Source organism: Aythya marila (genome assembly GCF_965140915.1).
Source record: "Aythya marila genome assembly, chromosome: 6".
Taxonomy (NCBI): Eukaryota; Metazoa; Chordata; class Aves; order Anseriformes; family Anatidae; genus Aythya; species Aythya marila.
In genome coordinates this window covers 23,367,956-23,393,679 of record NC_139047.1, presented here as the reverse complement: position 1 = coordinate 23,393,679, position 25,724 = coordinate 23,367,956, and the positions used below count along the sequence as shown (strand labels likewise).

The window sequence follows — 25,724 nt, the reverse complement described above, 5'->3', positions numbered from 1 at the left end:
GTTTGGGGAGGTAAAAAAATAAAATCCGTGTTTTTCTTTTTTTTTTCAGAATAAGTTGTATATATCCAGTAACTACAATCTCACTGAAGATGAAAGATGTTTGTCTACTGGAAACTAGCTAAATAAAGTAGGAATTACTCTACTGGAAGTTGGGTCTTAAATGATTTCTCCAAAGCATTTACTAGCTGTCATCTAGGGAAACATACACAATTCAGCAATTTAATCACAATCACTGATTTTAATTTTTTGGGAAACAAACAGACTATGCCTCTGGGTGCTAAGGCAAGAGGAAAACATAGCTATCTAAAAATTCAGATAACAATACAGTTAAGTTGTTAAATGGCAGATCTTTCTCTGCTAGACAAAGACTTAAGTATGTAAGAGCTGAAAAATAAAAGTCCCACCAACACCAGACCCAACCCTGCCTCCAAAGCTTACAATCAATGCAGCGGAATTGTCATTTGAGCTAGAAACTGAATTTTAAAAGATAATCAGATGCAGTTAAAAAAATATTTTCAGTCAAGTGTTAATTAACTACATTGCCCAGACTCTCATTTTCAACGCCACGTACAGGGAATAATCATCATGGAGAAAAAAAAAAAAAAAAAGAAAAAAAAAAAACACTTCTGAAAAATGTGGAAAAAAATTGCCTTTTCTTTTGGGAGTCAGGGGCAGATATACAGACAAACGAGAGTAAATGAGCGTTCTTTTCAAGAATAATATCTACACAAAGCGAAGGCTGCATGGTTCACCAATTCAGGGCCAGAGGAAAGACTATGAACAGAACAAAGACTTGGGACAGAAGAATGGAGGACTCTTCTGTGGCTGACTGGCTGAAGGAAACCTACTTAGTCTGGACTCATGGCAACCTTGGATACAAAAATCCCATAAACAACAGGGCACTTGTGCATGCAACTCCCTGTACACTGCTCTGAAAATTCATTTTGCAAAGATTTTTCTCCCTCTCGACTCTTACACATGCACACACTGCACTGCGTGTTAGTAGCTTTCATATCCACTTAAATGCTAGAGCCAAGAAACACTGTGCGCATTCACCAGCTCTGCTTTTCTGTAAAAGAGGCTGAGAAGTTGGCATCTAGTCCAAAGGGACCATATTACAAAATATTTAAAGAGGGATTGAAAGGCCATGCACCAAAATGCCAAAAACCCAATGAAGCCAAACCTGTTAAAGAATGTGGTTTTGTGCGGTGCAACAAGATAAAAAATAAACGTGTGTAAACTTTAACTCTCTTTGGCTTAAAAATTCAGGCCTTACTTGACCTACGATATTTTTAAGCTAAAGCTCTTATTTTTAGAACAGTTCTGAATTAAACCTTTCAAAAAAAAAAAAAGGTGAGAAGTAAAGCTGATACTAATACCTTTGGGGTTCGGCATTTTGGCCATTTTAGTCCTGGCACTTATCCATCAAATTCCAAAAGAAATTAATAAAAAAAGAAAAATCTACCAAAATATGATTTGGAAATCCCTGTTGTCCACGTTACATTGATACTACAAAAGATAGAACTGCTTAATAAACCTTGTTTTTAAGGAACGCACAAACTTCAAAATTTGTCACTCTGGGATTATTTACAGAGACTACTTTCAAAATCGCTTATTACAGTTTATACCACTTTACAGCCACAGAAAAGTGGAACACGTTGAAAGCACAAAGGTAATTTGTTTTTTAAAGTCTTATAACATTTGTTAAGTCAAAACAAACTACAACAGGGTCTTAGGCTGCATACTTCTTATCCAAAATCTTGCCTGAGTGGGGAAACAGTTTTTAAGCACACTAGCAAAGATACTCAAGGCACTATACTCACCAGTATGAATCTTCTCATGCCTCTGTAGCAGGTACTTCTGTATGAAACGCATGTCGCACTGACTGCACTGAAATGGTTTTTCACCTTGAACAATATAATTCCACATCCATAAGTTAATAACTACACAGTGTTGTTTCTGATAACTACTTTTGAGGATTATTAAAATCTTTATAAGAAACCAGCATCTGAGCAAATTCCAAAAATACTCTAGTACCAAAAAACATTAGCCTTACTAAGTATATGAACTCCAGAATTGTTTCCATGATCCTAAGAATCACATTGAGACTAGCATGGAAGAGTGATCTGAAATGGCTGTAACATCCTCATGAACAAGATCAATCATGATGCTGGCATAAGACTGCATTCAGGATACTGGCAAGCTATTATAATGGTAAGTACCTTTTTCACTTCTCCGAACCAGAGAGATACCTCATCAGGCAAATAAGCAGCCGGAGCACATTTTACAAAGGGGTCAATTTTGGCACTTAGGCTACAAGTCAACCCATTACTTTCTGATAAAGAAAGAAAAGAAACCTTGTAAACAGTTAGGTCTTAAGTTGATTAAACATACGTTGATTTTTTTTTTCCTGGTATTCTTTTGACACTTTGGTGCATGGAATCTCTAAGCTTAGATGCCAAGTTTGCTACAGTCTTAACACTGAAATCCGCATATAGCTGAAAACATTTTAACATAAGTAAACAACCCTTTATATAGCAGAAAAGACAAATTTGAAGTCAAGCAGTACCTGTATGAATGAAGACATGTCTCTGTAAATGGTAGTTGGTTCTAAAGGCAGCATTGCAATGCTCACAAACATGAGATTTGTGGGTTTTCAGACCAAGTGATCCATCCTCATTTATTGTAAGGATCTATTTTAAAAAGAGTAAAATTTGTTCTCACACTACCCTCTAAAGATGTCTTATTAACTACAAAAAAAAAAAAAAAACATTTTTTCGATGCAGAAAATTTAAATATTTCAGGTAAAACAATGCTAATTTCTATAAAGCTACTTCTTAGGCTTTTAGCTTACATTTCCAATTGCAGTCCAATCCAACTTGTGTCTCATTGTACGTTAAGAAGTATTTCAACAGGACGGAGGCAAAAGCATCTCAGAAAATCAACTTAGAGCTTCCCTACTCACAGCTGAGTCATTTTATATGCTACTGTTTACTTTGTCCGTCTGTTGGAAAGGACGCGAAGTAACCAAACCACCTCTGGGCACTGAACCATGGATAATCACATTTTAAAGTAAAAGTGAAAAGTTATGTTCTTTTTTTCAAATCATTATTGCAATTTGCAAAGTAACATACAAATTATCCAGGATAGTCATACAAATTACCTATATCTACATATATCAGCAATCTTGGAGACAACATTATATTTTAAAAACTAAAACCCCAAAGCCAAACAACTAAGAAAATAGTATCATTATTCTCCCAAGGTTTTCACTCAATAAAATATTGCTCACTCAATATACATGTTAGAGCATCTCCTTGACAAATTCAATGTTCTACACTCAACTGCTTTGGTGTCAAAGCAGCTGTTTTAATATAAAGTTGAAAAAAGTAATTGAAAAAAAAAATTACACCATATCTTATTCAGTAAAGCTCATTACAGGTTTGCTCTAATTTGTCAAAAAAAAATAAAACAAAAAACCCACACCCAAACTCTCTATCATCTCTGGCAAGAGCATAAGGAAACCAGTAAATAAATTACATTTCCAGAAGTCTTACTTAACTGAAAACAGAGCTATAAAGAAGCGCTTAAATAACCTTACATAAAACATTTAGTCCCTTGTTATTAAAAAATATAAAATAAAAATCTGCTGGGGAAACACATCTGCATTTTGATTAGCTATGATGTTTAAAGTTTTATGATAATGATAGCGATGAGAAAGGGAGTCAGAATAAATGAAATATCTCTGCACAGTAGCAAATACTATAGGATCTACTTAACAATTTTTAATTTTGCTGCATCAAAAAATCAGCAAGAGTGAAAGTCTCAGCTAGCAAATTCTTGCGCATTCACTCTGAAGGACAAGCACATTCATACGTTTGTAGGGTTGGTATGTTACAGCTCCAGTAAGTCTCTGATACAGACAACTATAATTAGGTACTGTAACAGCATTCAGCTAATGAAACTGGTTATTTAAAATAAATTTAAATACCTGCTATGATTTTTTTCATATATTGAATTTTTTTAAATAATTGTGCAAACTAACCCTGAGCTCTTCCACTGCATCCATTCATTGCATCATGTCTTAAATCAAGAAAACTTTGACAGTTTTCATAATAAAAGTAACGTGTGTGTGTGTGTGTGTGTGTGTGTACATGCATGCATTTGTGTTCTTGTGCATGTGAGTGTGCATGGAAGGGGAAAAGTAGATAGGATTCATAAGAGCTACTGACTTTTTATGTATATGAGGACTAGATTAATAGAAGAAAATTTCAAATGTTTCAGTAAATTAATTGACTTCCATTTGTAAAAGTCCCAGCTGCTGTTTGGATGGAAAAATCAACCCTGTTACTCTGGGAGCACTAACTCAAACTGCAGAAGGCTCTCACCTATGTCAGCCCTTCAGCTTCATCCTGCCATTCTACTCTGACAAGCTTGAAAAAAGGGGAAGAGAGACTGAAAAAGAACCTGTTTAACAATTCTCCTGATCATTTTTCAATCTTTTGTTATCTCAAAAGAATGGCACTGACAGACTGGAAGATAAAAAGGAAGCATGCAAGTATATGTCTGTAGAAAGAGGGACACATGCCTCTCCTACCTTGCAATGTTTCCATGGAAGTGATCTGTGGAGGGTACTCGACCTACATCGCCTTTCTCTATCAAAAGGACAAATACCTTGATGCAAAGGATTTGGAACTTGCTTCCACACCCAATTTGATATAATTTGTCAACTTTCCAAGAATACGACAGTGCTTTGAGGAGGGTTGAAGGGTCCCAATCCCAGGACAACAAGCAGGAGTTTTTGGAATTCTTCGTGGTGTTAGGCTGAGTTTTCCTTCAATGCATACACAGTCTAGGTTGGTTTCAGAGTAGGCTTATTTTAGGGCTTCTGTGTGATGATATATAACTGGTTTTTACCTATCAGAGCTTCCAGGATATGTTCTATTTTAAATCTGAAGATGGATTTGGAGAGTTGCTAGAAGGTATAACACTGCTACCTCATGAGGTGAAATGATTCTGTTTTTATCTGAAGTGGCTCTCAACAGAAGAAAACCTAAATTTTCAGACATATAGGGATACATACTCTTCATGAATGGATCTACAAAACAATTTTTGAAGTAACAAACCAGCAGCTATCATAAGAATCTTTTGATATCAATAAATACATATATGAAGATGATTATGACCACAGGAATATTCCCTACTGGTAGATTATTTTATATATATTAGTAACTTTTTAGAATTTTCCAAACTACCGTTTTAGATTTCTTTTTAAAAACTTTTCACTATGCATAAAGCATATAAAATTGACAGGCTCACAGAAAAGCACAACTATTATTAGACTGATACAGAGTAATGATTTATAGGTTGTCTACAAAGCTACTGACTCATAATTTAAAAAAAATATTTGGAGAGAACTCCCTGGAGAGACAGATGTTAAAATATGTCAAGGGTTCATGTTGCTAAAAAGAGTTCAAAGAAAAACACTGTTATATCAGGTTTTGATTTGGGTCTCTGGTAAACTTCAGAACTGCATCTTCACTGAGCAAACAAACAATTTCCAGCCTAACTACTTCAAATGCTAATGAAATTAGTCATAGTCAACCCAATCTTCAGGTTCTTTTAATCTTGGTTTTGCCAAATCAATGTCTTACTTTTGCTGGTGAACGCTGTTTTCTTTTCTTCTTTTTCTGCAAATCTACTGGCTCTCGTATTTGTTTTTTGTCTCGTTTCTGTTGTTCAGATGCATCAGTAAAGGTAATTTCTTGCTTTACACTGATCTGTTAAGATACCAAGTGCCAGTTTCAGGTAAGGTTCTCACTACAGAAAAGCAATTTTTCAATTTTAGAAGATGACAAACTGCTGAAACAGAAAACCTTTTTCTAAGGGAATTATCGTGTGGCTTCATTCTTTCAGAAATTTAAGTGAAAGGAATAATAAGAATCTTAAGTAAAAAGGGCATAGTTAATTTTTACAGTGACATTTTGATGTATCCTTTCATTCATCTCCCAAAGTCTTTTTTCTTTCTGATCTGTGGTGATTTTGAGATCAGTTCTTATATTAAAATCACTTCCATCTGTAAAAGCATTCAGCTTTTCACACCTACTTTACTTTAGTCCGTGTATTGTCAATGCAAGATTTAACGGAATAGTTTAGTATATATTTAAGACAGAAGTACTTTTAAAGAAAACAAAAATATTGCTAATGATGGGATTTTTTTTTTCCAAAAATATTTCTTCACCTATTGTGCACTTCAATGAAGAGCAAGATACTCTTACATTTTTCTAACAGCTGAACTGCCTGATCTACAGCTAACAGAGTCGTGTTTTCACAACGCTACCTTTCCGAGGATTACTCTTCATATATAAGGCTAGCTGCTTTTAAGGTCCTTGTAATTATCCTTTATGTTTGACAGCTATCAGTGATGGTGTGCTGCTTTACAGACAGACGTTCTGCTTTCAAAAGGAAGTCATCTGTATTCTCTCTGGGCAAGATGAGGGAAACTTTCTATTAGATCTCAAGGAGGGGCATATTTATGGTCATGTATGAAGTGTCACAGTCCAACCTGCAGCGTGAATGCAATTGCTAAGCGTCCACATAGCTTGAAAACATATAAGAAGATGCTTCCTGCGTCAAAAGAAACTAAACAGCACTATCAACAGCATAAACAGTATGCAACTTTTCATAACGCTATTTATTCTGGTTTGTAGTTACCCTCAAACATTAAATGTATTTAAAAGAGCACAATTTAACTCGTTAATTTTATGGCAACAGCCTGATTATAAAATATTTATAAAACAGATACTTAAAGATTATACTTAATTGGAAAAATTTGTCCACAGCCAGAGGCAAATGACATTTTCATAAACAGCATCTATTCATAAATATTTTGATAATCAAAATCCAAACAAGCAATTAATAGATTCTTGCCAGAGTAGGATAAGACTATCGGATCAAGCTCCCTAGTAATTTCTCCAATATTTCACAAAGAAATTGCTTACAGGGACATTAACAGCATACTGCAGCCCTTGAGGAAGTCTATCTTGCGCATCCATGTCATCATCATTTTTTACCGTCTCCTCATGGACCATGAGTTCATCATGTGAAATCATCTCTTGCTGTCGAAGTTCACTTTCCTGTAACACTTCGTCTGCCGCAAGAATTTCTTGGTGCGCCATAGTCCGATCTTGAAGCACTGCCTCTTGCCGGTCTCCCGATACTCCGGACTGGTCAGATACAGCACCCATCCCTACCATAGCCCTGGATGACTGCATTTGGTCTATGCCACCACATTTAAGAAATAATCCTCCCAGCTTGTCTTCAATGTTCATTCTTAAGTGCAATAACCTACAAAGAAAGTTTTAATAGTAAACATCTCCAATCGGTGCTCTTGCTTCAAGTTTTCACTTAAAAACATTTATAAGGCCCCAGTCAGTACTCAGCATACGTACATGCACTCCACTCCTAACACCGACACCCAACCAGAAGCGGGGAGTTGGATACCTTGCTTCAACACGAAACGATTCTCCTTTCACACACATGCATGTGTACACCAATGAAGACTTTCAGACAAAAGGTTTATAACAAGGTGCCCTCTGATTGCTGGCAAAAGCCTAAGATTAAATGAGACCTAACTCCTTATTTTTTCAAAAAATGTTGTTTTTTTCTTCCCCTTTTTCTCTTTTTCTGCTTTGTTTGTCTGAGAAATGCCAATGTCATACTGGTCCAGCTCCCCCCTATTTCCTTGTTCTTTACGTGCTCTTTTGTTACAGCTACCCCGGGGCATGCTATAGCTGCAGGAACACCTTTAATATCCCCGAGTGAGAGAAAAGAGAACTTTCTGGCTAAGCGTGCACATCAAGGAAGGACTACAGCGAGGTACAATTTGTTTATGAAAAGGGCAGTCATTTTCACACCCGCTAAGCTGGCGCATTAGTCAGGAAACATTAATTCCAGTCGTGAAGAGCAATACCGGTAGTTACACTGATTCGTGATGCACAGATACCAAGTGGAATATTCCAACAAGTGGCATGGCTTTCTCCTCTGTTGTCTAACACAGGGCAGCAGGCTTTTGTGGCTGGCGGTGGCAGCATCTGCTTGTCCCCTCCCTGTTCCTCAGGTGATGTGACTTTGCTAGGACAGGACACAGCCCTCTGGACCTCCCTACACACCGTGGGATGTGTGGCACGGCAGGGCTAAAACTTCTTGGTGTCCTGCATGGGTCCCAGGAGCCAGCCTCCTCCGTGCTAGTCCCCAGGCCCCTAACTCCTACCTGCTGCACAGCGCTCTGGTCCACTGCTCCAGACAGACCCACAGACAGACAGACATCCCTCCTGCACCCCTGCCTCGTCCCACAGCTGGCAGCAATGGCTACACAACAGCATGGGGTGGGAGCAGAGGCACAGCGGGGCCGGACAGGGTGGGGTGAAGCACAAACAGGAGCATATCTTGGGGACAGCTACGCCAGCCCCTTGGATTTTGTCGCATTCAGAATCACAATATGAACGGGATGGCGGTGCAGCCCCCTGCAAACCCACTGCCAGCTCCTTGCAAACCCACTGCCAGCTCGCCAAACGACTGGATCAAACGAGTGTACATCAACTATTTAAATTACCAGTCTTGTTTGATCGCTTTCCAAAGCACTTTCTTCACCAGGAATATCTTCTGAAAATTCTTGATGCACCTGAAACCTTTGCAAAGATTTGTTTGTGCTGAACTACAGGGAGCTTACAAAGCACGGAGCAGCCTTTCTGCAGGTGAGATCCTAGCGTACTGGGTAGGAACACAAGCCACCAGAGAACCAGCTGACAAAGATCTCGAAGTTCTGCTACATTATACTTTGCTTCCAATCCTACTGTTAGCTCTTAATCTTCTTCCTAAAGTAAAATTCACTCATTTTTTCTAAAAAATGAAATTAAAAAATTCCACATTAACACCTTCTAGTTACAGCTCATGTCATATAGCACAGAATTGGAATAATATTTGTTCCCATGCCCTACCAGGAGATGTTCCAAATTTCTGACTGTATCACTGAAAAGCTGATAGCCAGCATGGGCTGACTTCTCCAAGTTTCAGCTATTTAAGTGGCACGCCAAAGAAAGAAGCTCTTCAGACAATTACAGGTCTTTTTAATAAGCCTTCTGATGCCACAAGTCAGGAGGACGCAGTCACCAAGCTAAATCTGTTTATATATGACAATGTCATCAACAATTTTAATAATCTCCCTTCCTATGCAAAAAAACAAAAACATTTTAGAGACCCAAAAAAGCCTGTGATGGAAGCAGAAGAGGAAAAATTCTGTTAAGAGCATTTTTGCTTGTTATCTGTCCTGTTTTGTTCTTCTGCAATTTTAACACAAGGAAGTTTGGAGTCTTTCTCTTGATTTTCAAAGCATCTGTCTTCAAGTACTGACAACTCCTTAATGTCGTAAGCGATCTCAGGTAGTGCTAGGTGACAAGCTTACTCCCAGTTAATCCACTTTATAGGAAGAGAATGGGATTTCACATCTTCAAGAGAAAACGGATGTCTGGCATGCCACACAGCCACCTAGAGACATTATATAATCCATAAAGTATTTTGGGGAGGTAACTGGGAAACCATACTGATAGTTTCTCAGCAGTAATACAAACAAAAAAAACCCTGGCATAGCACAAAGGCTGCATTTTTTCTACCAGTACAGGTCTCCCAGAGAGATCGTGCAACAGACCTTAGTGATCCTAAAAGAACATAAGGGTGAATTTATCATTTTATCAGTGCAGAGGATCCTGTGTCAAGTAAGAAATGCGAGAAGGAACTCAAGGTCTTGAGAATCTGTCTCCCATGGAGTCACTATTTGATAAAGGATGGTGCGAAGGAGCTAAGGTTTCTTGGTAGGGCATGTTAAATATGTACAATGAAAGATAGACTCCAAGGAAAACAAGCAGATATATTTATTCATTTCAGCCTTTATCCCAAGTTTATCCACTCTCAGCATACATCTTACATAGATCATCATCTGCTGCGCTTTTGTTCCATGCTACAGAAATGCGACAGTGTAAGCTCAGCGCAGAGTCTTTAGAGGAATGGTATGTGCAGGTACTGGGATACAAGAACGCAAGGTGATATAAGGAAAAAAAAACAGCATCAAGTCTGAGAACACAGTGGCCCTGATCGCTCTGCTCAAGCCACTCACGGAAACAGTTGCTCCACATGGAGCATACTGCCGTCTCACCCCGAAGTTAGGTATGAATTGAGGAAATCCTGGATACAAAGCTATTTCCTGGCAGGAAGGTAGGCAGACAAATGAAAATAGAGAGACCCGAGCGTTTCAGGCTGCAGAAGAGCTGCTGCTCTCGCCAACAGAGACGGGCAGATTCATAGGGGAGTTGGCAAGACAGAGCAGCTGCCCAGAAGACAGTCGGGCACTAGATGGCATGTCCTGGTCTCACTAGAGCTCTGAATTGCCAGGGGAAGGGAAACTATTTCGTTCTCACCCTGCCAAGTAGACTTAGCAGAGTCATGCAACTGCAAACACTCGGTTGTTTTCCAATCATGATCTTGAGTCATATCAGCTGCTGGTACAGTGAGCGTGCTGCTTATTGAATCAGGCTTTCAAACATCTGGCTTTTCAGAGAGAAATAACGAGAACTTGTAGCATATTCTTAGGCTGCGTACTCTAAGCGATGAAGCATGGTGTAAGTCATATGACATCAGGTACTGCTTGAAAAAGAAGAACTACAAACACAAATAAGCTACTAATTCAAATGAGAAGTATCCCAATTGCCACCATCTCAGTGAAACAAGGGTAATTTGTCATCTGACACCTTTTGGCTCACATAAAAGGAATCCTATCATTTACATTAAATATGAGGAGAAGTGTTCTTGGAAGAATGACAGTGGGATAAAGAAAATTTAAGTTAAAAGCATTCAAAGCAGCTCACTTTACCAAGCCTGCAAAGATTAAATAAATATTTCAAGTGCAAGATGCATCTGTGAGATAAAGATCAACTCATTTTGAGATTATCTTGAGCGAAGTTACAATAACACAAAGCATACACGAACATACACAAGTACTTCCCTTGGCATCAAACATTGTTATCCTTATTGCAGAGACATTTTCAATGAAATTGCAGAACTTTTATTAAGCTCCACCAAATAATCGCATAATTTTAGCATTTTCTTTGAATATATAGCTCCCATTTTGAGGAAAGAAAAATAAAAAAGAGGCTGGGGAGAGACTGCATAGAAAAGGTCTCATCAGATCATCTCAGCATCTTCTCTCTTCACACAGTGCTCAGCAGCTGCTCGCAGAACATCCACATCCAGTGAACAACGTGCTCCTTTTCAAAAGCCACTGCCGTGCCAGAGCCTACGGCAGTCCTTCAGAACTGTTCATTTCAGTACCCCTGACATCAGTTTTTCCAGCGATCCCTGGTGCAGCAAGTCGGAGAGCTGAGTGGGAAAGACAATATTCCTATCATAGAAACAATCACCTAAACCACATCAGGATAAATGAGAAGCGTGACAACCTTTCCAATTCAGAATCAACAGTTGCAATACAGTCAAAAGAAAACATTAATAGGTAAAAAACAAAAATAAAAAGGCTGGTGGGATGGTGGCTGCTCTGCACTAAGGTTGAGCAGCACCCCTGAAGGCAAGTGCTACAACTTGTTAGCCACCGGAGTGCCATGTACTCTCCTGCTCTTTCCACTTCTTTTTCTCCACTTCTTTCCACTCCGCCTTCTTCCCTTCTTTTCTGAAGCAGGCAGCAAAGGATTACTTAATGATCAGCAAGCACCTAGAGATACTGCTTCGGTTCACCTCTGAAATTAATCTTTATGTGCAGTACTGGATGAAGTTTCTATGGGTAGGATTTAAAAGACTGAGAGATAAAAAAAAGTATGTTGGACAATTAAAAACTGAGAGACAAGATAGAGAAAATAGTGTGCACGCACAACAGCAATCCTAGGGTGCCTGTAGCACCTCCATGGTGTCCTGATGTAAGCACCCACCACTAAGACTCCTTCTTGGAGCTCACCTTTATGGCCCAACTACAATGGTTTGTGCTAAAATGTAAACTTTAATGAATGGAAGGTATATGGCCCGGTGCCCAGCCCCTCTCCCAGTGTTCTCATTGCCTTCACTGGGATGAGCAGCGCAACTGTCACCGTGCCACCACGAGTGGAGCTTGACAAAAGGCCACCAGCAAAGCCACCGGCTGTCCTCCGGGTCACGGGGGTAGGCAGGAAGCGAGCACAGGAGATTGGCAAGGGAAGAGGCAGGGAGAAGGGAAAGGGGCTGCTTCTTTCTGCTGCAGGCAGTGCTTAGATGAGAGATGGGTGTATGGGGAACCTGCAGCCCGAGTGTGATGTACACATGCAAATGAAGGAGGTACAGCTGCCACGCAGACGTACCTACAGGCTATGCTAAATTTAGAGGTGCAATGTGTATCTATATCCTCAAGGCAGTGCAAAAAAACCCACGTAATTCTGCAATTCCTAATGCGAGAGAAGAAAGAAATAGCAACATGGCTTAATAGCACATTAAAAACTACACGTGCCTAGGTCACGTTTTATGGTGATGCATTCCTATTAATAAAACTGCCCTCAATGCAACGCTCTCCAAAAGAAGGAAAAAATCGCAATTCCACAGGTTCCTACTAGCCATTTGAAAACCCTATCAGCTCATGAAACATGTTGAGGATTCCCACCTCAGAAAAGATACTTGGCGGCATTATTAAAGTACGAATGCAGTCAAATGGAAAGGGAAACACTGCTCGCTTTCACAATACCATAAGTTCAATTCTGATTCTACACCTGGAAAGTAGAAAATACCACCCTCGTTAATGGTTTTAAATAAAGAACATTACATGAACTTAGCATCCCTTCTCCCTGCTGAGAAAATAAGACACAACTGAAAGATTTTGCAATTAGCACACAGGCATTTGAAAGGATGAATTAAAATGATGACTTGTAAAACAGAAAAAGTGAACAAACATAAATCATTGTGCACGGGTTCACAGATCATAAAAATAACGCATCCTAAAATGCAACGTACGATACAAACACTCCTAAGACTTGTTGCACAGCTATTTCCAAACACCCCATGTTGCTGAACATGTGCCAGCGCAGGGCCTGATCCCACCCAGACTTACGCTCGCGCTGAGCTGTGAATAGTCCTCTTACAATCAACAGGATTACTCACCGAAAATCTACTTATTGTGCATAAAATTATCCGTGCATGAAAATCCTTGCCACCTTGCTTACTCTAAATTCAGTATTTGATCACGCCCAGCACAACCACGGTCTAACATCAAGCAGGCACATCAGAAGCTCTCCGGACCGTGTCAGCAAAGCCCAGTTCCGCTGCAACACCCACAGGGATGTTACCAGTGGAGCAAACACACTTTCCCTATTACAGAAGTCACAGGCAGTGTTGCTTTTTATCTAGAGAAAAAGCTGGTTTGCCACTGATCTGGTGGCACTTAATTTCAACCTGCTAGAAAACAGGTAGTTTTGAGAATGTATATTTGGACCTCTACCACTGCGCAGCTAACCCAAAAGAGCAGAATTTCTGCCCTTACGTTATGAAACTCAATCCTCAGATGAATTTGTACACAGGACAGAAAGCCCTACACAAAACAAAGGCTAGCCAGCACCCTGTAAGTACTTGTGCTAGTTTATAACTTCACACCAACTTGTTAAAATTTTGTCAAATTTGATATATTGCAAGCATACCTCTAAAGCTGAAATTTTGTAGAATTATTTCAGATAATGTACCATGCCTTTTTTTTTTTTTTTTTTTTTACAGTGCAGTCGTATGACATAGCTAAGCTCCCTCCTCCTGGGACACGCCACCCTATCTTTTGTGCCTACCCCAATGCTCCTACAAATACATGGTCATTTAAAAGTCCTTCAGGCTGGCAAGAAAAAAAAAAGTTACTTATTTTCTGCCAGGTTAACTCACTGAGTTGGTGTACTGTACAGAATCTGTCAGAAGCAGCTCGAAATAGCGTGGGAGTGGGTCCTTCCCCATACAGCATTCAGAGGCTAACTGGCTCAGCCCTTCCCGTATAATTTCACCTTGAAAACAAACGGAAAAGGAAAATATGTTGCTTTTTAAAAACTGTGATTTTTTTTTTTTTGACAAGCCCTTGAGTTCCTTGGAGAAATTCCTGGGTTTCACCACCCCTCTACTATCTGCAAGTATCTGTGAAGCATCTCTTCTTGTCACTAGCACCATGCTAGTGTTATTTTACAGAAGATGACAACCTGCTGTTGCTATCAGTTACCCTCCTGGCTCAAATGGCAGAGGTCTCTGCATATGTATGTATGTACAACAGCACTTCTGCTGTTTCTTTCCAGATTGATTTTTAAAAATCCTTCGAACATTTTACACAACAAGCCCTGGGAGAGTACAAGAAGTTGCATGCAAACTTACAGAAGCCAGGGACAGCCACACTGCAGGTACTTTTCATCATTAGGTTCATCATCATTTGCCTCTCTAGCTTATTTTCATATCTATCACATGAAAATATGATAGATTTTCACATCTTTTCTTCTTTTTAATTAAAGATCATTTGTATTTTTCTATAAAGCATCATTTTGTTCAGCACACTGGATGAATCTGCTCCATATAAGCAGGTAAAATAGTGAGAACGTTTATAACACCCTTGCTGCATTTGCTGTGATGGCTGAAACGTGTGCAAACGAGGCATGGATAGCAGGAAAAGAAAGTCATGACCACTCAACACTGCCTTGCAAAATAGGGTCCTATCCTTGCTCCTTCTTCTGCAATTCTACAGCTCCCAGAGCTCAGTGGGAGCCACACTACACACAAATCTCGATCTAACTCCCCAGCATCAATTCCCCAACCATAAAATAAGAATGGAGGTACCCGTTTCATTTCCCTGAGGCACACTGAAATAGTCGTAAGAATAAGCAGCGTTCAATATAGGTCAGCAGGGTGGACTGATCACTTCATGGTGCTCACGTTCCTGCAGCCAACACAGCTCCTGGGGGAAGAAGGTGGCATATGCAAGAGGGACAGCTGAGCCCACGCCTTAGTGGCTTAGGTAACTACTGCAAGAAGGCAGACCGCAGGGGTTTGGCATCCCCTGGGACCGAGGCACTGCTCGGAGGGCACAGCCAGCGTGTTTCCAGCTCATCCAGACAAGTCGCTTCAGTGGAGAATAAGCTGAGGAATTTGGGAGCACAGACACGGGACCATCAAGAAAAGGTGAGCACAACGGCACGACGGGTTACAAGCACGATGTTGTAACAGAGCTTGGCTCCGTTTCTCAGCCGTGCCGCTGCTGTTGGGCAAATCTGTCGTCTTGGCACATCACCTTCCCCTCCCGCACTGCCGCTTCCTCATCGCTGCAGCGGGGGCACTGACCTACCTAGGATCTGGGTGCGAAGAGAGCAGTAGGAGCTATTTCTGAGGGCCTCACAAACCTCTCCTTCACGAAGAAATATATTCAGTCTGCCTTCCGCGCAGGATTAAGCAGAGCACAGTAAGAGGAGGCATTATGCAATGAGCAGAAAACAAATTAGCGAGCAGCTGCTTAGCCAGCAAGCGCTATGGATCCTGTACATTCAGAAAGGTAGGGGACTGCAGGGGGAAACACCGTGCTCATGTACCACTAAAGACCACCAGATAATATTACTCCTGGGTCAGTGCACCTACACTTCAGATGGTAAACTTACGGTGGCATAGGTGAACACTGCAATTTTAACATTTGTGTGCTTGACTTATAGCTAGAAGCGTTCTAAGTGCACCATTTTCGTGCCTGAAATGATTTTACTTCATCTTCTCATTCTCTTCTAAAAGGTCATCCACAGGCATTCAAGAAAAATTATAATTACAGAAAAAATTCAAGCCAATTCCCTGGTAAGTCCACATAGACTAAATAACATTGGGCAATATGCTAATGAAAGTATAATCAGGAAGGATTTGATCCCAAAACCTTGAAGTTACCAGGGAAAGCTGTCTCAAGAGAACCTGGAGGACATCCCTCATGTACATACACAACAGCATAAGGAAAACTTTTAGGAAAGTACCAACAGTAACCTAAACCACAGGTGAGAAGGACACAAATAACAGACACAAAGCATCTCATGGAGCTCAGACAATATTTATTTCTACATCTTACTTGAGTGGTTGAAAGCATGATTTAAACACTGGCTCTCAGACTGTGAGGGCAAGGAAAATGTTTTGGAATACAGGAATCATTCTCCTAAGCTGCAATTTCAGTTCTAGGATATTGGCATGAGCTAAGTACACATTTTTTCCTTAACTTCATTACAGTAGACTTATTCAGGGGAAGGCTGCATTCTGTGTAAGGTCTCGGAAGGACTCGTGAGGGATGCTGCGCTCTCTGCAGCCTGACTTTTCACACAGCGGCACCAGCAAGGAGCATTTTCTCATTTAAGCCTGCTGAGGAGGCTGTGCAATATGCCAGTGTAACTTTATTTTTAATGTATATTTATTGCATTTTGGCTGCTTTTTAACCATACCTTTCACCCGCACACGGAACAGTAACCTCAGAAAATCCAATTAGCCAAGAGCATGAGAGGGTGAATCCCTCCTTTACAGAAAGAGGCACTGCGGGCAGACCAGGCGAATCCTCTGCTCTCTTTTATTGTTTTTCAGACACCATTGTGCTACCTTCAGTGGGCATATCTCAAGGCCATCACCGTGGGCCAGAATATCAGATAGAGGCCTCCCAAAAGTTCAGAAAAACGCCTTGGATGACGGCTCCGCTTCCCCCCAAAAATTCAGGTCCTTTCAGGGACCCATTCCACAAGATTCAGCAACTACAAGGTACTAAACAAAACAAAGCATAAAAAAAATAGTTCAAGCTCAAGGAAGCTAACCTACCTCGTTTCTGTTAATGTGAGCACAAGGCAACACACACAACATGGTATAGAAAATAAAGCCACGTAATAATCCCTGGAAAAAGCAGGAGAGAACCACAGGTGGCAGCCGCTCATCCTAACACAGGAGACATTTCCGTAAGGTGGTCAGACCCCTCCGAGGTGACAGCGGGATCAGGATATGAAAATAGCAAAGAGGCAACGGTCTCGGTACCATCACCAAGGAGCAATTTCTGTCCCACGAATTAGGGACCGTGGCCTAACCCACACCCTGCTATAACGGCGTAAGGGGAGTACCAAGCATCTTCAGCAAGGGGGAGAGGAGCAGTCAGTACACAAACCAACACACGTCCGTGTTTATAGACTGCAGGAAATCGGCCAGAGGAGAAGCCGTAGAAACAAATTCATAATTAAGGAAAGTGAGCAACAACTAGGGCACTTTCTTAAAACCCACAGCTGGTACAATAGCAAGTGACAGACCACGTAAAGTTGCCAGGACAACGAAGAAGTTTTTGAAGAGCACGCTTCTGTACAGTCTGGGCCTTTTTTTCCATGTTGCTGCAACAAATCCATCACCTCCCTCCTGATAACCAACATTTGTGGTCAGACTGAATCAACTAAGAACTATTCCCACCCCGCTTACACCAAATACCAGAGCTGTAAGTCAGCCTTTTTTCAGTCTGGCTGATCCTCACTCCAAAGGAAAAAAAAAAAAGTCAAATCAGGTAACTCCTAAACATGCTGTGCTTCTGCAGCACATCTGCTTCTCAAGACCAGCCACAACCCCAAAGAAAACTTCCAGGTAACGCCACTTTAGTGTCCCAAAAATTGCATGCACAGGGAACCCCACTGATTTCTATCATACTCCTATGACTATTAGGAACAAAAATCTTGAAGGTCCTTGATGCCATTAACTCCCAGGCCAACAATTCAGAGCTGCCATCCCCAGCAGGTCTGAAACTTCCAAGAAGCCCTGGTCGAGCAATTCCACGGGGAAGCCAAGTCTTAGTAGGATACATCCAATACAATCCTGTATTACTGCACGAGCAGGAAACTAACCTGTAAAGAAGGAAAATATTCCTACAAGACTTGGGGAAAAGAGAAATCCAGCATGCCCTGTGTTTACAGACTGCTTTCCAGGCACTGTTTTATTGTCCAACCCTGCTAAGAGGCCCCAGTCCTGCACCCACTGGTTCCCACTGGGCGACAGCACCAGGAGAAGCCCAAGCCAACTCGTGCGTAACCGCAGATGGAAACAGAAGAGCTGCCCGACTTAGGGGCAAATTCCAGGCACCTGGCACATGTAAGTACAAGCGATCCCGCGCTTTCTGGACACGCGGCCATACGCACAGGATCACCACAGCTGTGGGAAGCTCCACGCTGCCCCGTGGCCCAGAAGGAATGCGAGCTGGGGACAACACAAAGGCTCCCTAGGCAGCGAACTGCAGGGTCAGGCAAAGGATTGAGAGATTAGGTTTCGTGCCAATTTCCCCTTCTACAGTGCAGTCGACTCCTGCTTGAAGCTTCCTTATATTTGACCCGATACAGAGGATACAGCGCTGAGCAGGGGCTCCTAACAGGCACCAGAAAAGCCCGAGCATGTCTGGTTGGCTTGATCTGCTTTTACCTGTCGGATTAAGAACACAAGCTCCCTGGGTTTGTCTACAAATTGCCGCCTAGTCTACGTATTCAAGTGATGTATTATGACAACTGGATGATCATCCTCTGCATGCTCCTTTCCTACAAACTCTGCTTTATTCCATCCCAATCCCTTAATTTCATGTCAAGTATAAATAACCTGTGCTCACAAAAATAAATATTTTAAATACATCAAAATTATTTGCTATGAGTCATTTTAAAAGATATTACTGGCAAACTTCATAATCTCTAAAAGGAAAAAGCAAAACTAAAGCCAAGTAGCTTTCCATGACTCCCTTATACCCCCAAACAATCCAAACTTCCCAGGCCCTCTGCAGACAACCACATAACTTTCCACATCTTCTTGCTGGCCCACACAAAAACTCAGCAGCGTCTACCTGTCGAGTTCACCAGAGCCAGAGGGAGGTCCTGAGGACAGCAGCCTGATAAAGCTCTCCTTGAGGGATGACAGCAGGCTTCCTCCCATGCAACTTACTCATTTCTGTTTGATATTGTTGTATTCACACACAGCACCTTTACTCTAGATTTTATACCCCCAAAAAATAAAGTGGTTATAAGGTCACAGGAGAAGCTGAAAACCCATATTCTACAGACTCTTCTTGAAGACATCATCTGTAACATCAGTTACACCACACTGTGGTGTCCTCAGGATTGACCTGCTCTGTCTGCAGTGCTCATCACAAAAATTCCCCTGACATGTTAAGATTATTTCAGCAAAAAAGGGGCTGCTTGAGCTTAGCAATCGTTAGCCAAGAACCCCTTTGATAAAAGAAACTTAGGACACAACACGCGAAGACTTTTTAAATTTATTTATAGCTCCTATTGTGTCCAGAACTGCGCAGCGCTACAGATGACCCGACGTAAAAGCCTGACAATTGTCATCCACCTCAGGCATATTTCATCTGACAGACTCGCATAGCAGTGACCTGTGTCAGGACTCACTGTGTATGTGGTCAAAACCAGGGGAGAATTGCATTTCAGGAGGTCAGCAGCAGAGATGGTACTTTGCTTCCGAGCACTTTCATTTGAAAAACTCCGAAATCATCGGCTGCATCTGGAAATGCTGTTATAATGCTTACAGACTAAAACATCATCCCCGGACATCAAGCCCAGTGCAATGCACTCATTTCTTGGCTTTCACATCCATTTTGCTCCCTTCTTCCTCCCCTTTACGAAACTGAAGAATGTCAGCGATGTAATATTTCAGATTTGCTTGGTGAAAGCCCAGCTAAATAGCTTGCATCACCAAAGGAAGCCTGCAGAAAGCTGGCGAAGGCAGAAATTGCCCGTGTGCTCTGCCCCTTCCCAGGAAACAGCTACGGGTTCCAGCTGCATGCCAGGCAGGCAGCATGCTGCTGGGGTTGGCAAAACTCTCTCCAGTTTACGCTGAGCATTTCTCAAGCTCAGTTGACTAAAGCCTTAGGCCAGAGATCATCACAAACAGATGCCAGAATTGTTTTATACGTTCACCCATACTTTTTAGGAATATAATGCTAACTCCTTCATTCAAACCTAATCCCAGTAAAAGCAAAAAAAAGAAATAAATTTGACTCATTTTCCAGGCAATCGCGTAGAAGTTAAAATTCAGGGAGTGTACAACACATTTGTCTCCCCTTTCTGTCTTAACCACTGCCAGTGAACATATGGCTGTGTCAAACCTGCCCAGCATCACTATTTGTCACTGCACCTCTTGCACTGAGGTGGCATGACCTGGTCACGATGTTACTGGCACTGTAAACGCTGCTAACAGCGGTTTTTACATCCGTGCTGGGCTACATATGTAGTAAAAGTTTACATGGACTTTATGGGAAATGATTACCACGCCACTACGATACTTGTTGAAATGCTTATGAATGGGCATCTTTTTAGCTTACGGACACAACTGCCGTTTGAAGTCTTTTGTAAAACTGTTTATCACTCCCATATCTGAGTTTATTTACACAGATACCACAACAGCTTTATGCAATAGTAGTATCACGTGTTGCATCAAAAAATGATTTTGCTTCACAGCTACTTCACAGGCACCTTGTGGTATTTTTTTTGCCATGCTAGAGACCTAGACAGTTTATATTCGATAGGCTGCTCATAAATTATACCCTGGTGCTGTTTGCAGGTTGGAACGTCTTCCCACACAGATTTCATTTTATCATCAGACTGTTTAATTCTGCACTTACAAAAACGTCAGCCTAGTCATAAGGAGAGAATCAGACAGTACTGCCTTAGAGTTTTCTGCACAGACTGTGACGAGACGCAGGTACTCCACTACTAATATGTCCACGGAGCGCATCAGTGGCAGGCTACGGCCAGCATGCAGAGCCAGCTGAAGAGCTGTGCCTTGCTGGTTCCACAAAAGGGAATGAAATCATTAAGTAACACAAATTAGTAATACATTAACTGTATCACCTTATTTGTGAAAAAGCTGCCTCGCAGTATCAGGCTTAAATACATTAACACACTGACAATATCATAAAAGTACACTAATAATTATTTCTGAGCAACTGTGATAACAGTCTCTGTATCACCTCCCAGTGTAAAATTCTGACGGCGTGGAAGAAGTTATCAGGAGGTTCAACCTTTTTGCATGTTGAACTTTCTGCCATCTTTCTAAAAGATGCTGAATTTCCCCTTTAGGACACACTTATAATCAAGTCCTGTGAGAACTTATTATGGATTTTTCCTGATATTTTATCCAAAATGCTGAATATCAGAATAACATATGAAAAAAAATCCCTATATGCGGGCAGGGGCAGGCATTTTAATCAGAAATAACACTGGAACACTCACATATGTTAGTTTTTTAATTTGTGTGATAATTTGTAAGTTAAATAGGTTTAACCTATGTCACTTGTGTAGTTTATGACATTATTGCTGGTGTATAAAATATTCTAATGAGATGATAAAAAATGTATATTGAAAAACATATAGTGCACTAATGAACTAAACAGATGGAACTGTGCTTTTAACTGCACTGAACAGTAACTGGAATGAAGTAACTAAAAGCATTTGTGCAACTGAAAATAAACCTCATGAAAGTCTGAATGGGTTTTCTTTTGTTAGGGGGAAGTTTGTGCTTGGCATACACCTACATATGTTACAGCCAATGGCTGCTGCTTTCTGACACGTCCTGTCAAGCGCTGTCTCAGCTCCCAAAAGCTAGTAAGTTGCGTGTGTGTTAAAGTAAGTTAAACTTCACCGCTAGTTCAAGGGTTTCTGCAGATTCCAATACACAGAAGAGCAAAAAAATATTCTCATGAATCTGAGTATTCCAGGAAATTTAATTTTTCAAAAACATATTTCTGTCAAAAAAATCAAATTAAATTAAAATATGAGTTAATCACTGTAGTGATGTTTCACATGAGCCTTGTAACTTGTTAGAAGCAGACACACACGTCTACTTACATCCATGGAGGCTTTGTGGGACTTCATTTGTCATTAGGCACTCAGCTCTGCAGATCAGACTGAGAGCTAAAGGCTTGAATCTATTTCATCGTAAATTATGTTGATTTGAAAGGTAGATATCATTGAAATGCCAGACAGAGGCAGAAAGAGTGCTTATTTTAAATAAAACATACCTATGATTCTGTGATGCTATTCTCTGCTGGATCCACTTAGAGGAGTCTTTAAAATATTTCCAGTGGCATTTACTTCTCATTCCTTCTCACATTCACTCAGTGGAAAAGATTTTTAAGTTTGGAAAACAAAATCAGACACTTTGGTTTCATGTTCAAGAACTCCAGAACAATACCAGTAAGTTTATTTGTCAAAGATTTATATGTCGCCGTTTCTTATTTAACTTTAGTTACTTCACACAAAAATCTATTTCATATTAGAGCCAAAATTAAATCAAGCTTAATCCCAAACTATGCTAAACAATTAAAGCCTTTTTAGATAGATTAAGGCCCACTCACTCCATCAAGCTGCTCGCCACAGACAGGTCTCCCCTTGTAGTATTTACAGGGGGACAACAGTACACGTAACAGTCCTCACAGGAGGAATTCTCCACAGAGATCCTAGTCACAAAAAAACATCGCTAATTCTACCACCAGATAGAAAAGACAATCCCACTCTGCTTTTCCCCACGATACTAGAAAGCAGCTAAACCTTTCCTCCCCGTTGGTAAATTTAAAATATTTTACCTAAGTCAACAGCCTAACACCTAATATCCTGATCTTCACCATTTCCAGTTTTACATCATCAAACCTGTAGTGCAAAGAACCCAGCTAGAAGCGAGCTAAGCTCTTTTAGATGTACTGTTATTATATTTCACTCGAGTAATATATTCTTAATATTCTGGTAATTCAACTCTACCACTACTGGTACACAGAAGTTCTCAACTGGAAGTACGAATTTCCACCCCCAGTGGCTTTACCACACCAACTCTCTCTAGAATAAACGCCTGCTCTACAAAGCTTTAAATCCTAATACCAATAAACTTAAATACACTGAACTGAAGAGTGAAAATTGTCCTTTAAGAAACTACACAATAGCATTACAGGAGGTTCTGTCAGGTGAACAATTTAGCCTGCAACGTAACCTTTAATGTCTGAGCAGTTTTTCTTCCAGACAGTACTTTTTTAACCACTGTGGTCTTCACGCAGCTACTTACCCACTTAAGCTTTCCTTTCATAATCCATTATATTAGGGATTTTCCATAAGGAGAATATGTTTGCAGTACAGCAGCAATTAAATGCACGTGGGCAAGGAAAACAATAACAGAAACATCGGTTATAAGTGCATCTGTTATCTCATGCCCTAGCCTGAGCAGTAAAGACAGAAAACGTACCAGCTGCATGCAAGAGGTCAGCCTCATCCTTTTGAGCTTTATTCAGCTCTATGAGCTCACTGCCTACACACGTTTGGGGAAGAAGAGCATGCAGACATACAGAAACGAGAAAGAAAACACTTCTGGAAACTGAATACGCGCATACATTCAGCTGAATATTCAGGAGGAAAGGCCGTAAGAATTGCTTTCAGGGAAACAGTACAACTGAAGAACTAACTTTTGTAGAATTCCCCTTAATCACTGCAACAAGAGCAAGGCTGCCTGCCCCCGCTATGAACCTGACTGCACCCCGCATCGAGAGCCTGCAGATCCCACTGGATCCACGTGTGACCAGGCCTCAGGAGCTCCGGAGCTTCCCAGCCCAGCCCCAGCTCCTGCAGATGACAGCTGTCAGCGGCAGCGCCCCAATCCCCAGCGTGGGAAGCGGGGCACTGGGAAACCAACCCTGTCTGCAGGTGTGCAACTTGTCTCGCGGCAGGAGAGACTTCACGTCTGGGTTCGACCACTGCCTGGTCGAATTCTGATTACAGCTTAAGAACGCCTGTAAAAAACGATGTAGGTTAGCACTACCTCTCCACCTCTTTTCTTTGCAAGGCACGCATCACCAAACGCATGGAGAACGAGCGCAAAAGCTGTCTCGCTTACAAAGAAATCTGATATGGGCACTCCAAAATATGTAAGCGTGACAGGCCCAGGTACATACTGCCAGCAAGCCTGAAAAGCCTCGCTGAAATCTGTAAGTACGGCAAATAAACAAGGCAACCAAGATCCCAGTGGAGACAAAACAACAGCTCCCTGTAATTTTTCTTCCTGGTACCAAAGGCAAAGATGCTGCTGAGCAGCAGCACAACATCTCTCCCACCTAAAACTTCCTGGGCCGGACTGTCACATGTGCACAGGTCACGCTGCCGGCAGACTTTCAAAGCAAAACCAAAGCCACGACCGCTGGGATCCGCACACTTGTCTCCGACCACTGCGCAAAGCATCTCCGAGCTGCTCCGCACACTTCGCGAAGATGAAGCCATCGGAGAGGTGATTTACGGCCGCGACATAAATGCCTTCCCTTTTTATGAGCCAGCTTAATCAAGCCTTTGCTGCGCTCATCCCAGCTGAGATTTGGCAGGGACCGGGGCAGGGGAGCTGAGTACAAGCTTTCGGAGCCCGGCTCGTTCCTGCTGGACTCCCCGTGCTCCCTGCCCTTCCCGCCTGGCACTTGTTAGAGGCTCCCAGCACCGCAGAAAGGCCACTTCCAAAAGCTCCCTCCGAGCAGCGACTCGGGAAAGGTTATTTAAGAAGAGGAGGGGGGGGGGGGGGGATAAATAAATAAATAAAAAATAAATCACCCTCCACAACTCCGCGCGCTTCACCTGCCTTACACCGGGAACAATGGGGGCGGGCAGGAGGGGGGGGGAATAGGGCCACGAGGGGTGTGGGGGCACGGGGATGGGGCCGGGCTGCGGGGCCACACACACACACACGCTGTCCGTCGGTCTGTCGGCGGCTGCCCCGGCTCTTTGTCTGTCGGTCTGTCCGTCTGTCTGCCTGTCAGCCGGCCCCACCGCGGCCTGCAGCGGGGCCCGGCGCGCTGGGGGCCGGCTGGGCCGGGGGGGAAGCGGCGAGGGGGGGAACCGGGAGGGACGCGGGGGGAGCCGGAGGGCCCGCGGGGAGCCCCCCGCACCCCGAGCGAGCCGCGGGGGGGTCCCGGGGGCTCCCGCCGCCTCCCCCCCGCTCCTCAGCCGCCGGCGGGGCCAAGCGCGGCCCATGCGGGCGGGCGGGACGCGGCGCTGCCCCTGCCTTCCCCGCGGCGCCTGCCTCCCTTCCTCCCGTCCCTCCCCGCCGGCCGGGCCCGGCTCCCCCCTGCCCGGCACTTACCGGCCGCGGGGCTGCGAGGAGAAGGCGGGCCGGGGCCGGGGCCGGGGCCGGGGCCGGAGCCGGGGCCGGGGCCGGAGCCGGGGCCGAGGCGGCGGCGGCTGCAGGGGGCGGCTCAGAGCGGCCGCGCGGAGGCCCCGGGCATGGCGGGGCGCGGGGAGGCCGAGGGGAAGTTGGCGGCGGCGGCGGCTCCGGCCCCTTCCTGCTCCCGCTCCGGCTCCGGCGGCGCGATCGGCGCCTTCCCCTCAGCCTCCTGCTGGCGGTGACAGCGACAGAGCGCCGCCGCGCCGCGGTGCAGCATGGGAAAGGCGCCCGGAGGACCGCCGCCACCGCCGCCGCCGCCAGCAGCAGCGGGGCCCGGGCGGAGGCCGCCTGCCCGCGGGGGCCGGCCCCGAGCCGCCGAGCCCGGGGCGGTGCCGGGCGGCGGGGTGACATGGCGGCCCTGCAGCGCCTGAGGGGAGAGGGAGGAGGTTGGGGGGGGGGGGGGCACGGCCTCGCCGCCTCGCTGCCTCCTCAGCCGGAGCCGGAGCGGGAGCAGCGTCCTCCAGGCGAAGCCC

General features: G+C 43.0%; 1 protein-coding gene across 2 annotated transcripts in view; it reads right to left on the bottom strand.

Moving 5' to 3' along the window:
* Positions 1 to 25,488, bottom strand: part of ZNF148 (zinc finger protein 148) — a 39,241-nt gene extending 13,753 nt beyond the window's left edge. The window contains exons 1-5 of one of the 2 annotated variants that reach the window (XM_082762998.1): positions 25,171 to 25,488; positions 7,002 to 7,347; positions 5,655 to 5,780; positions 2,570 to 2,693; positions 1,824 to 1,907 (exon numbers count right to left, since the gene is read on the bottom strand). In XM_082762998.1, coding sequence (XP_082619124.1) covers positions 1,824 to 1,907; positions 2,570 to 2,693; positions 5,655 to 5,780; positions 7,002 to 7,331 — 664 coding nt within the window. In that variant the 5' untranslated portion in view covers positions 7,332 to 7,347; positions 25,171 to 25,488. The remainder of the gene's footprint in view (positions 1 to 1,823; positions 1,908 to 2,569; positions 2,694 to 5,654; positions 5,781 to 7,001; positions 7,348 to 25,170) is intronic. The other variant, XM_082762999.1, reaches the window with a different exon arrangement.
* Positions 25,489 to 25,724: the final 236 nt, after the last annotated feature.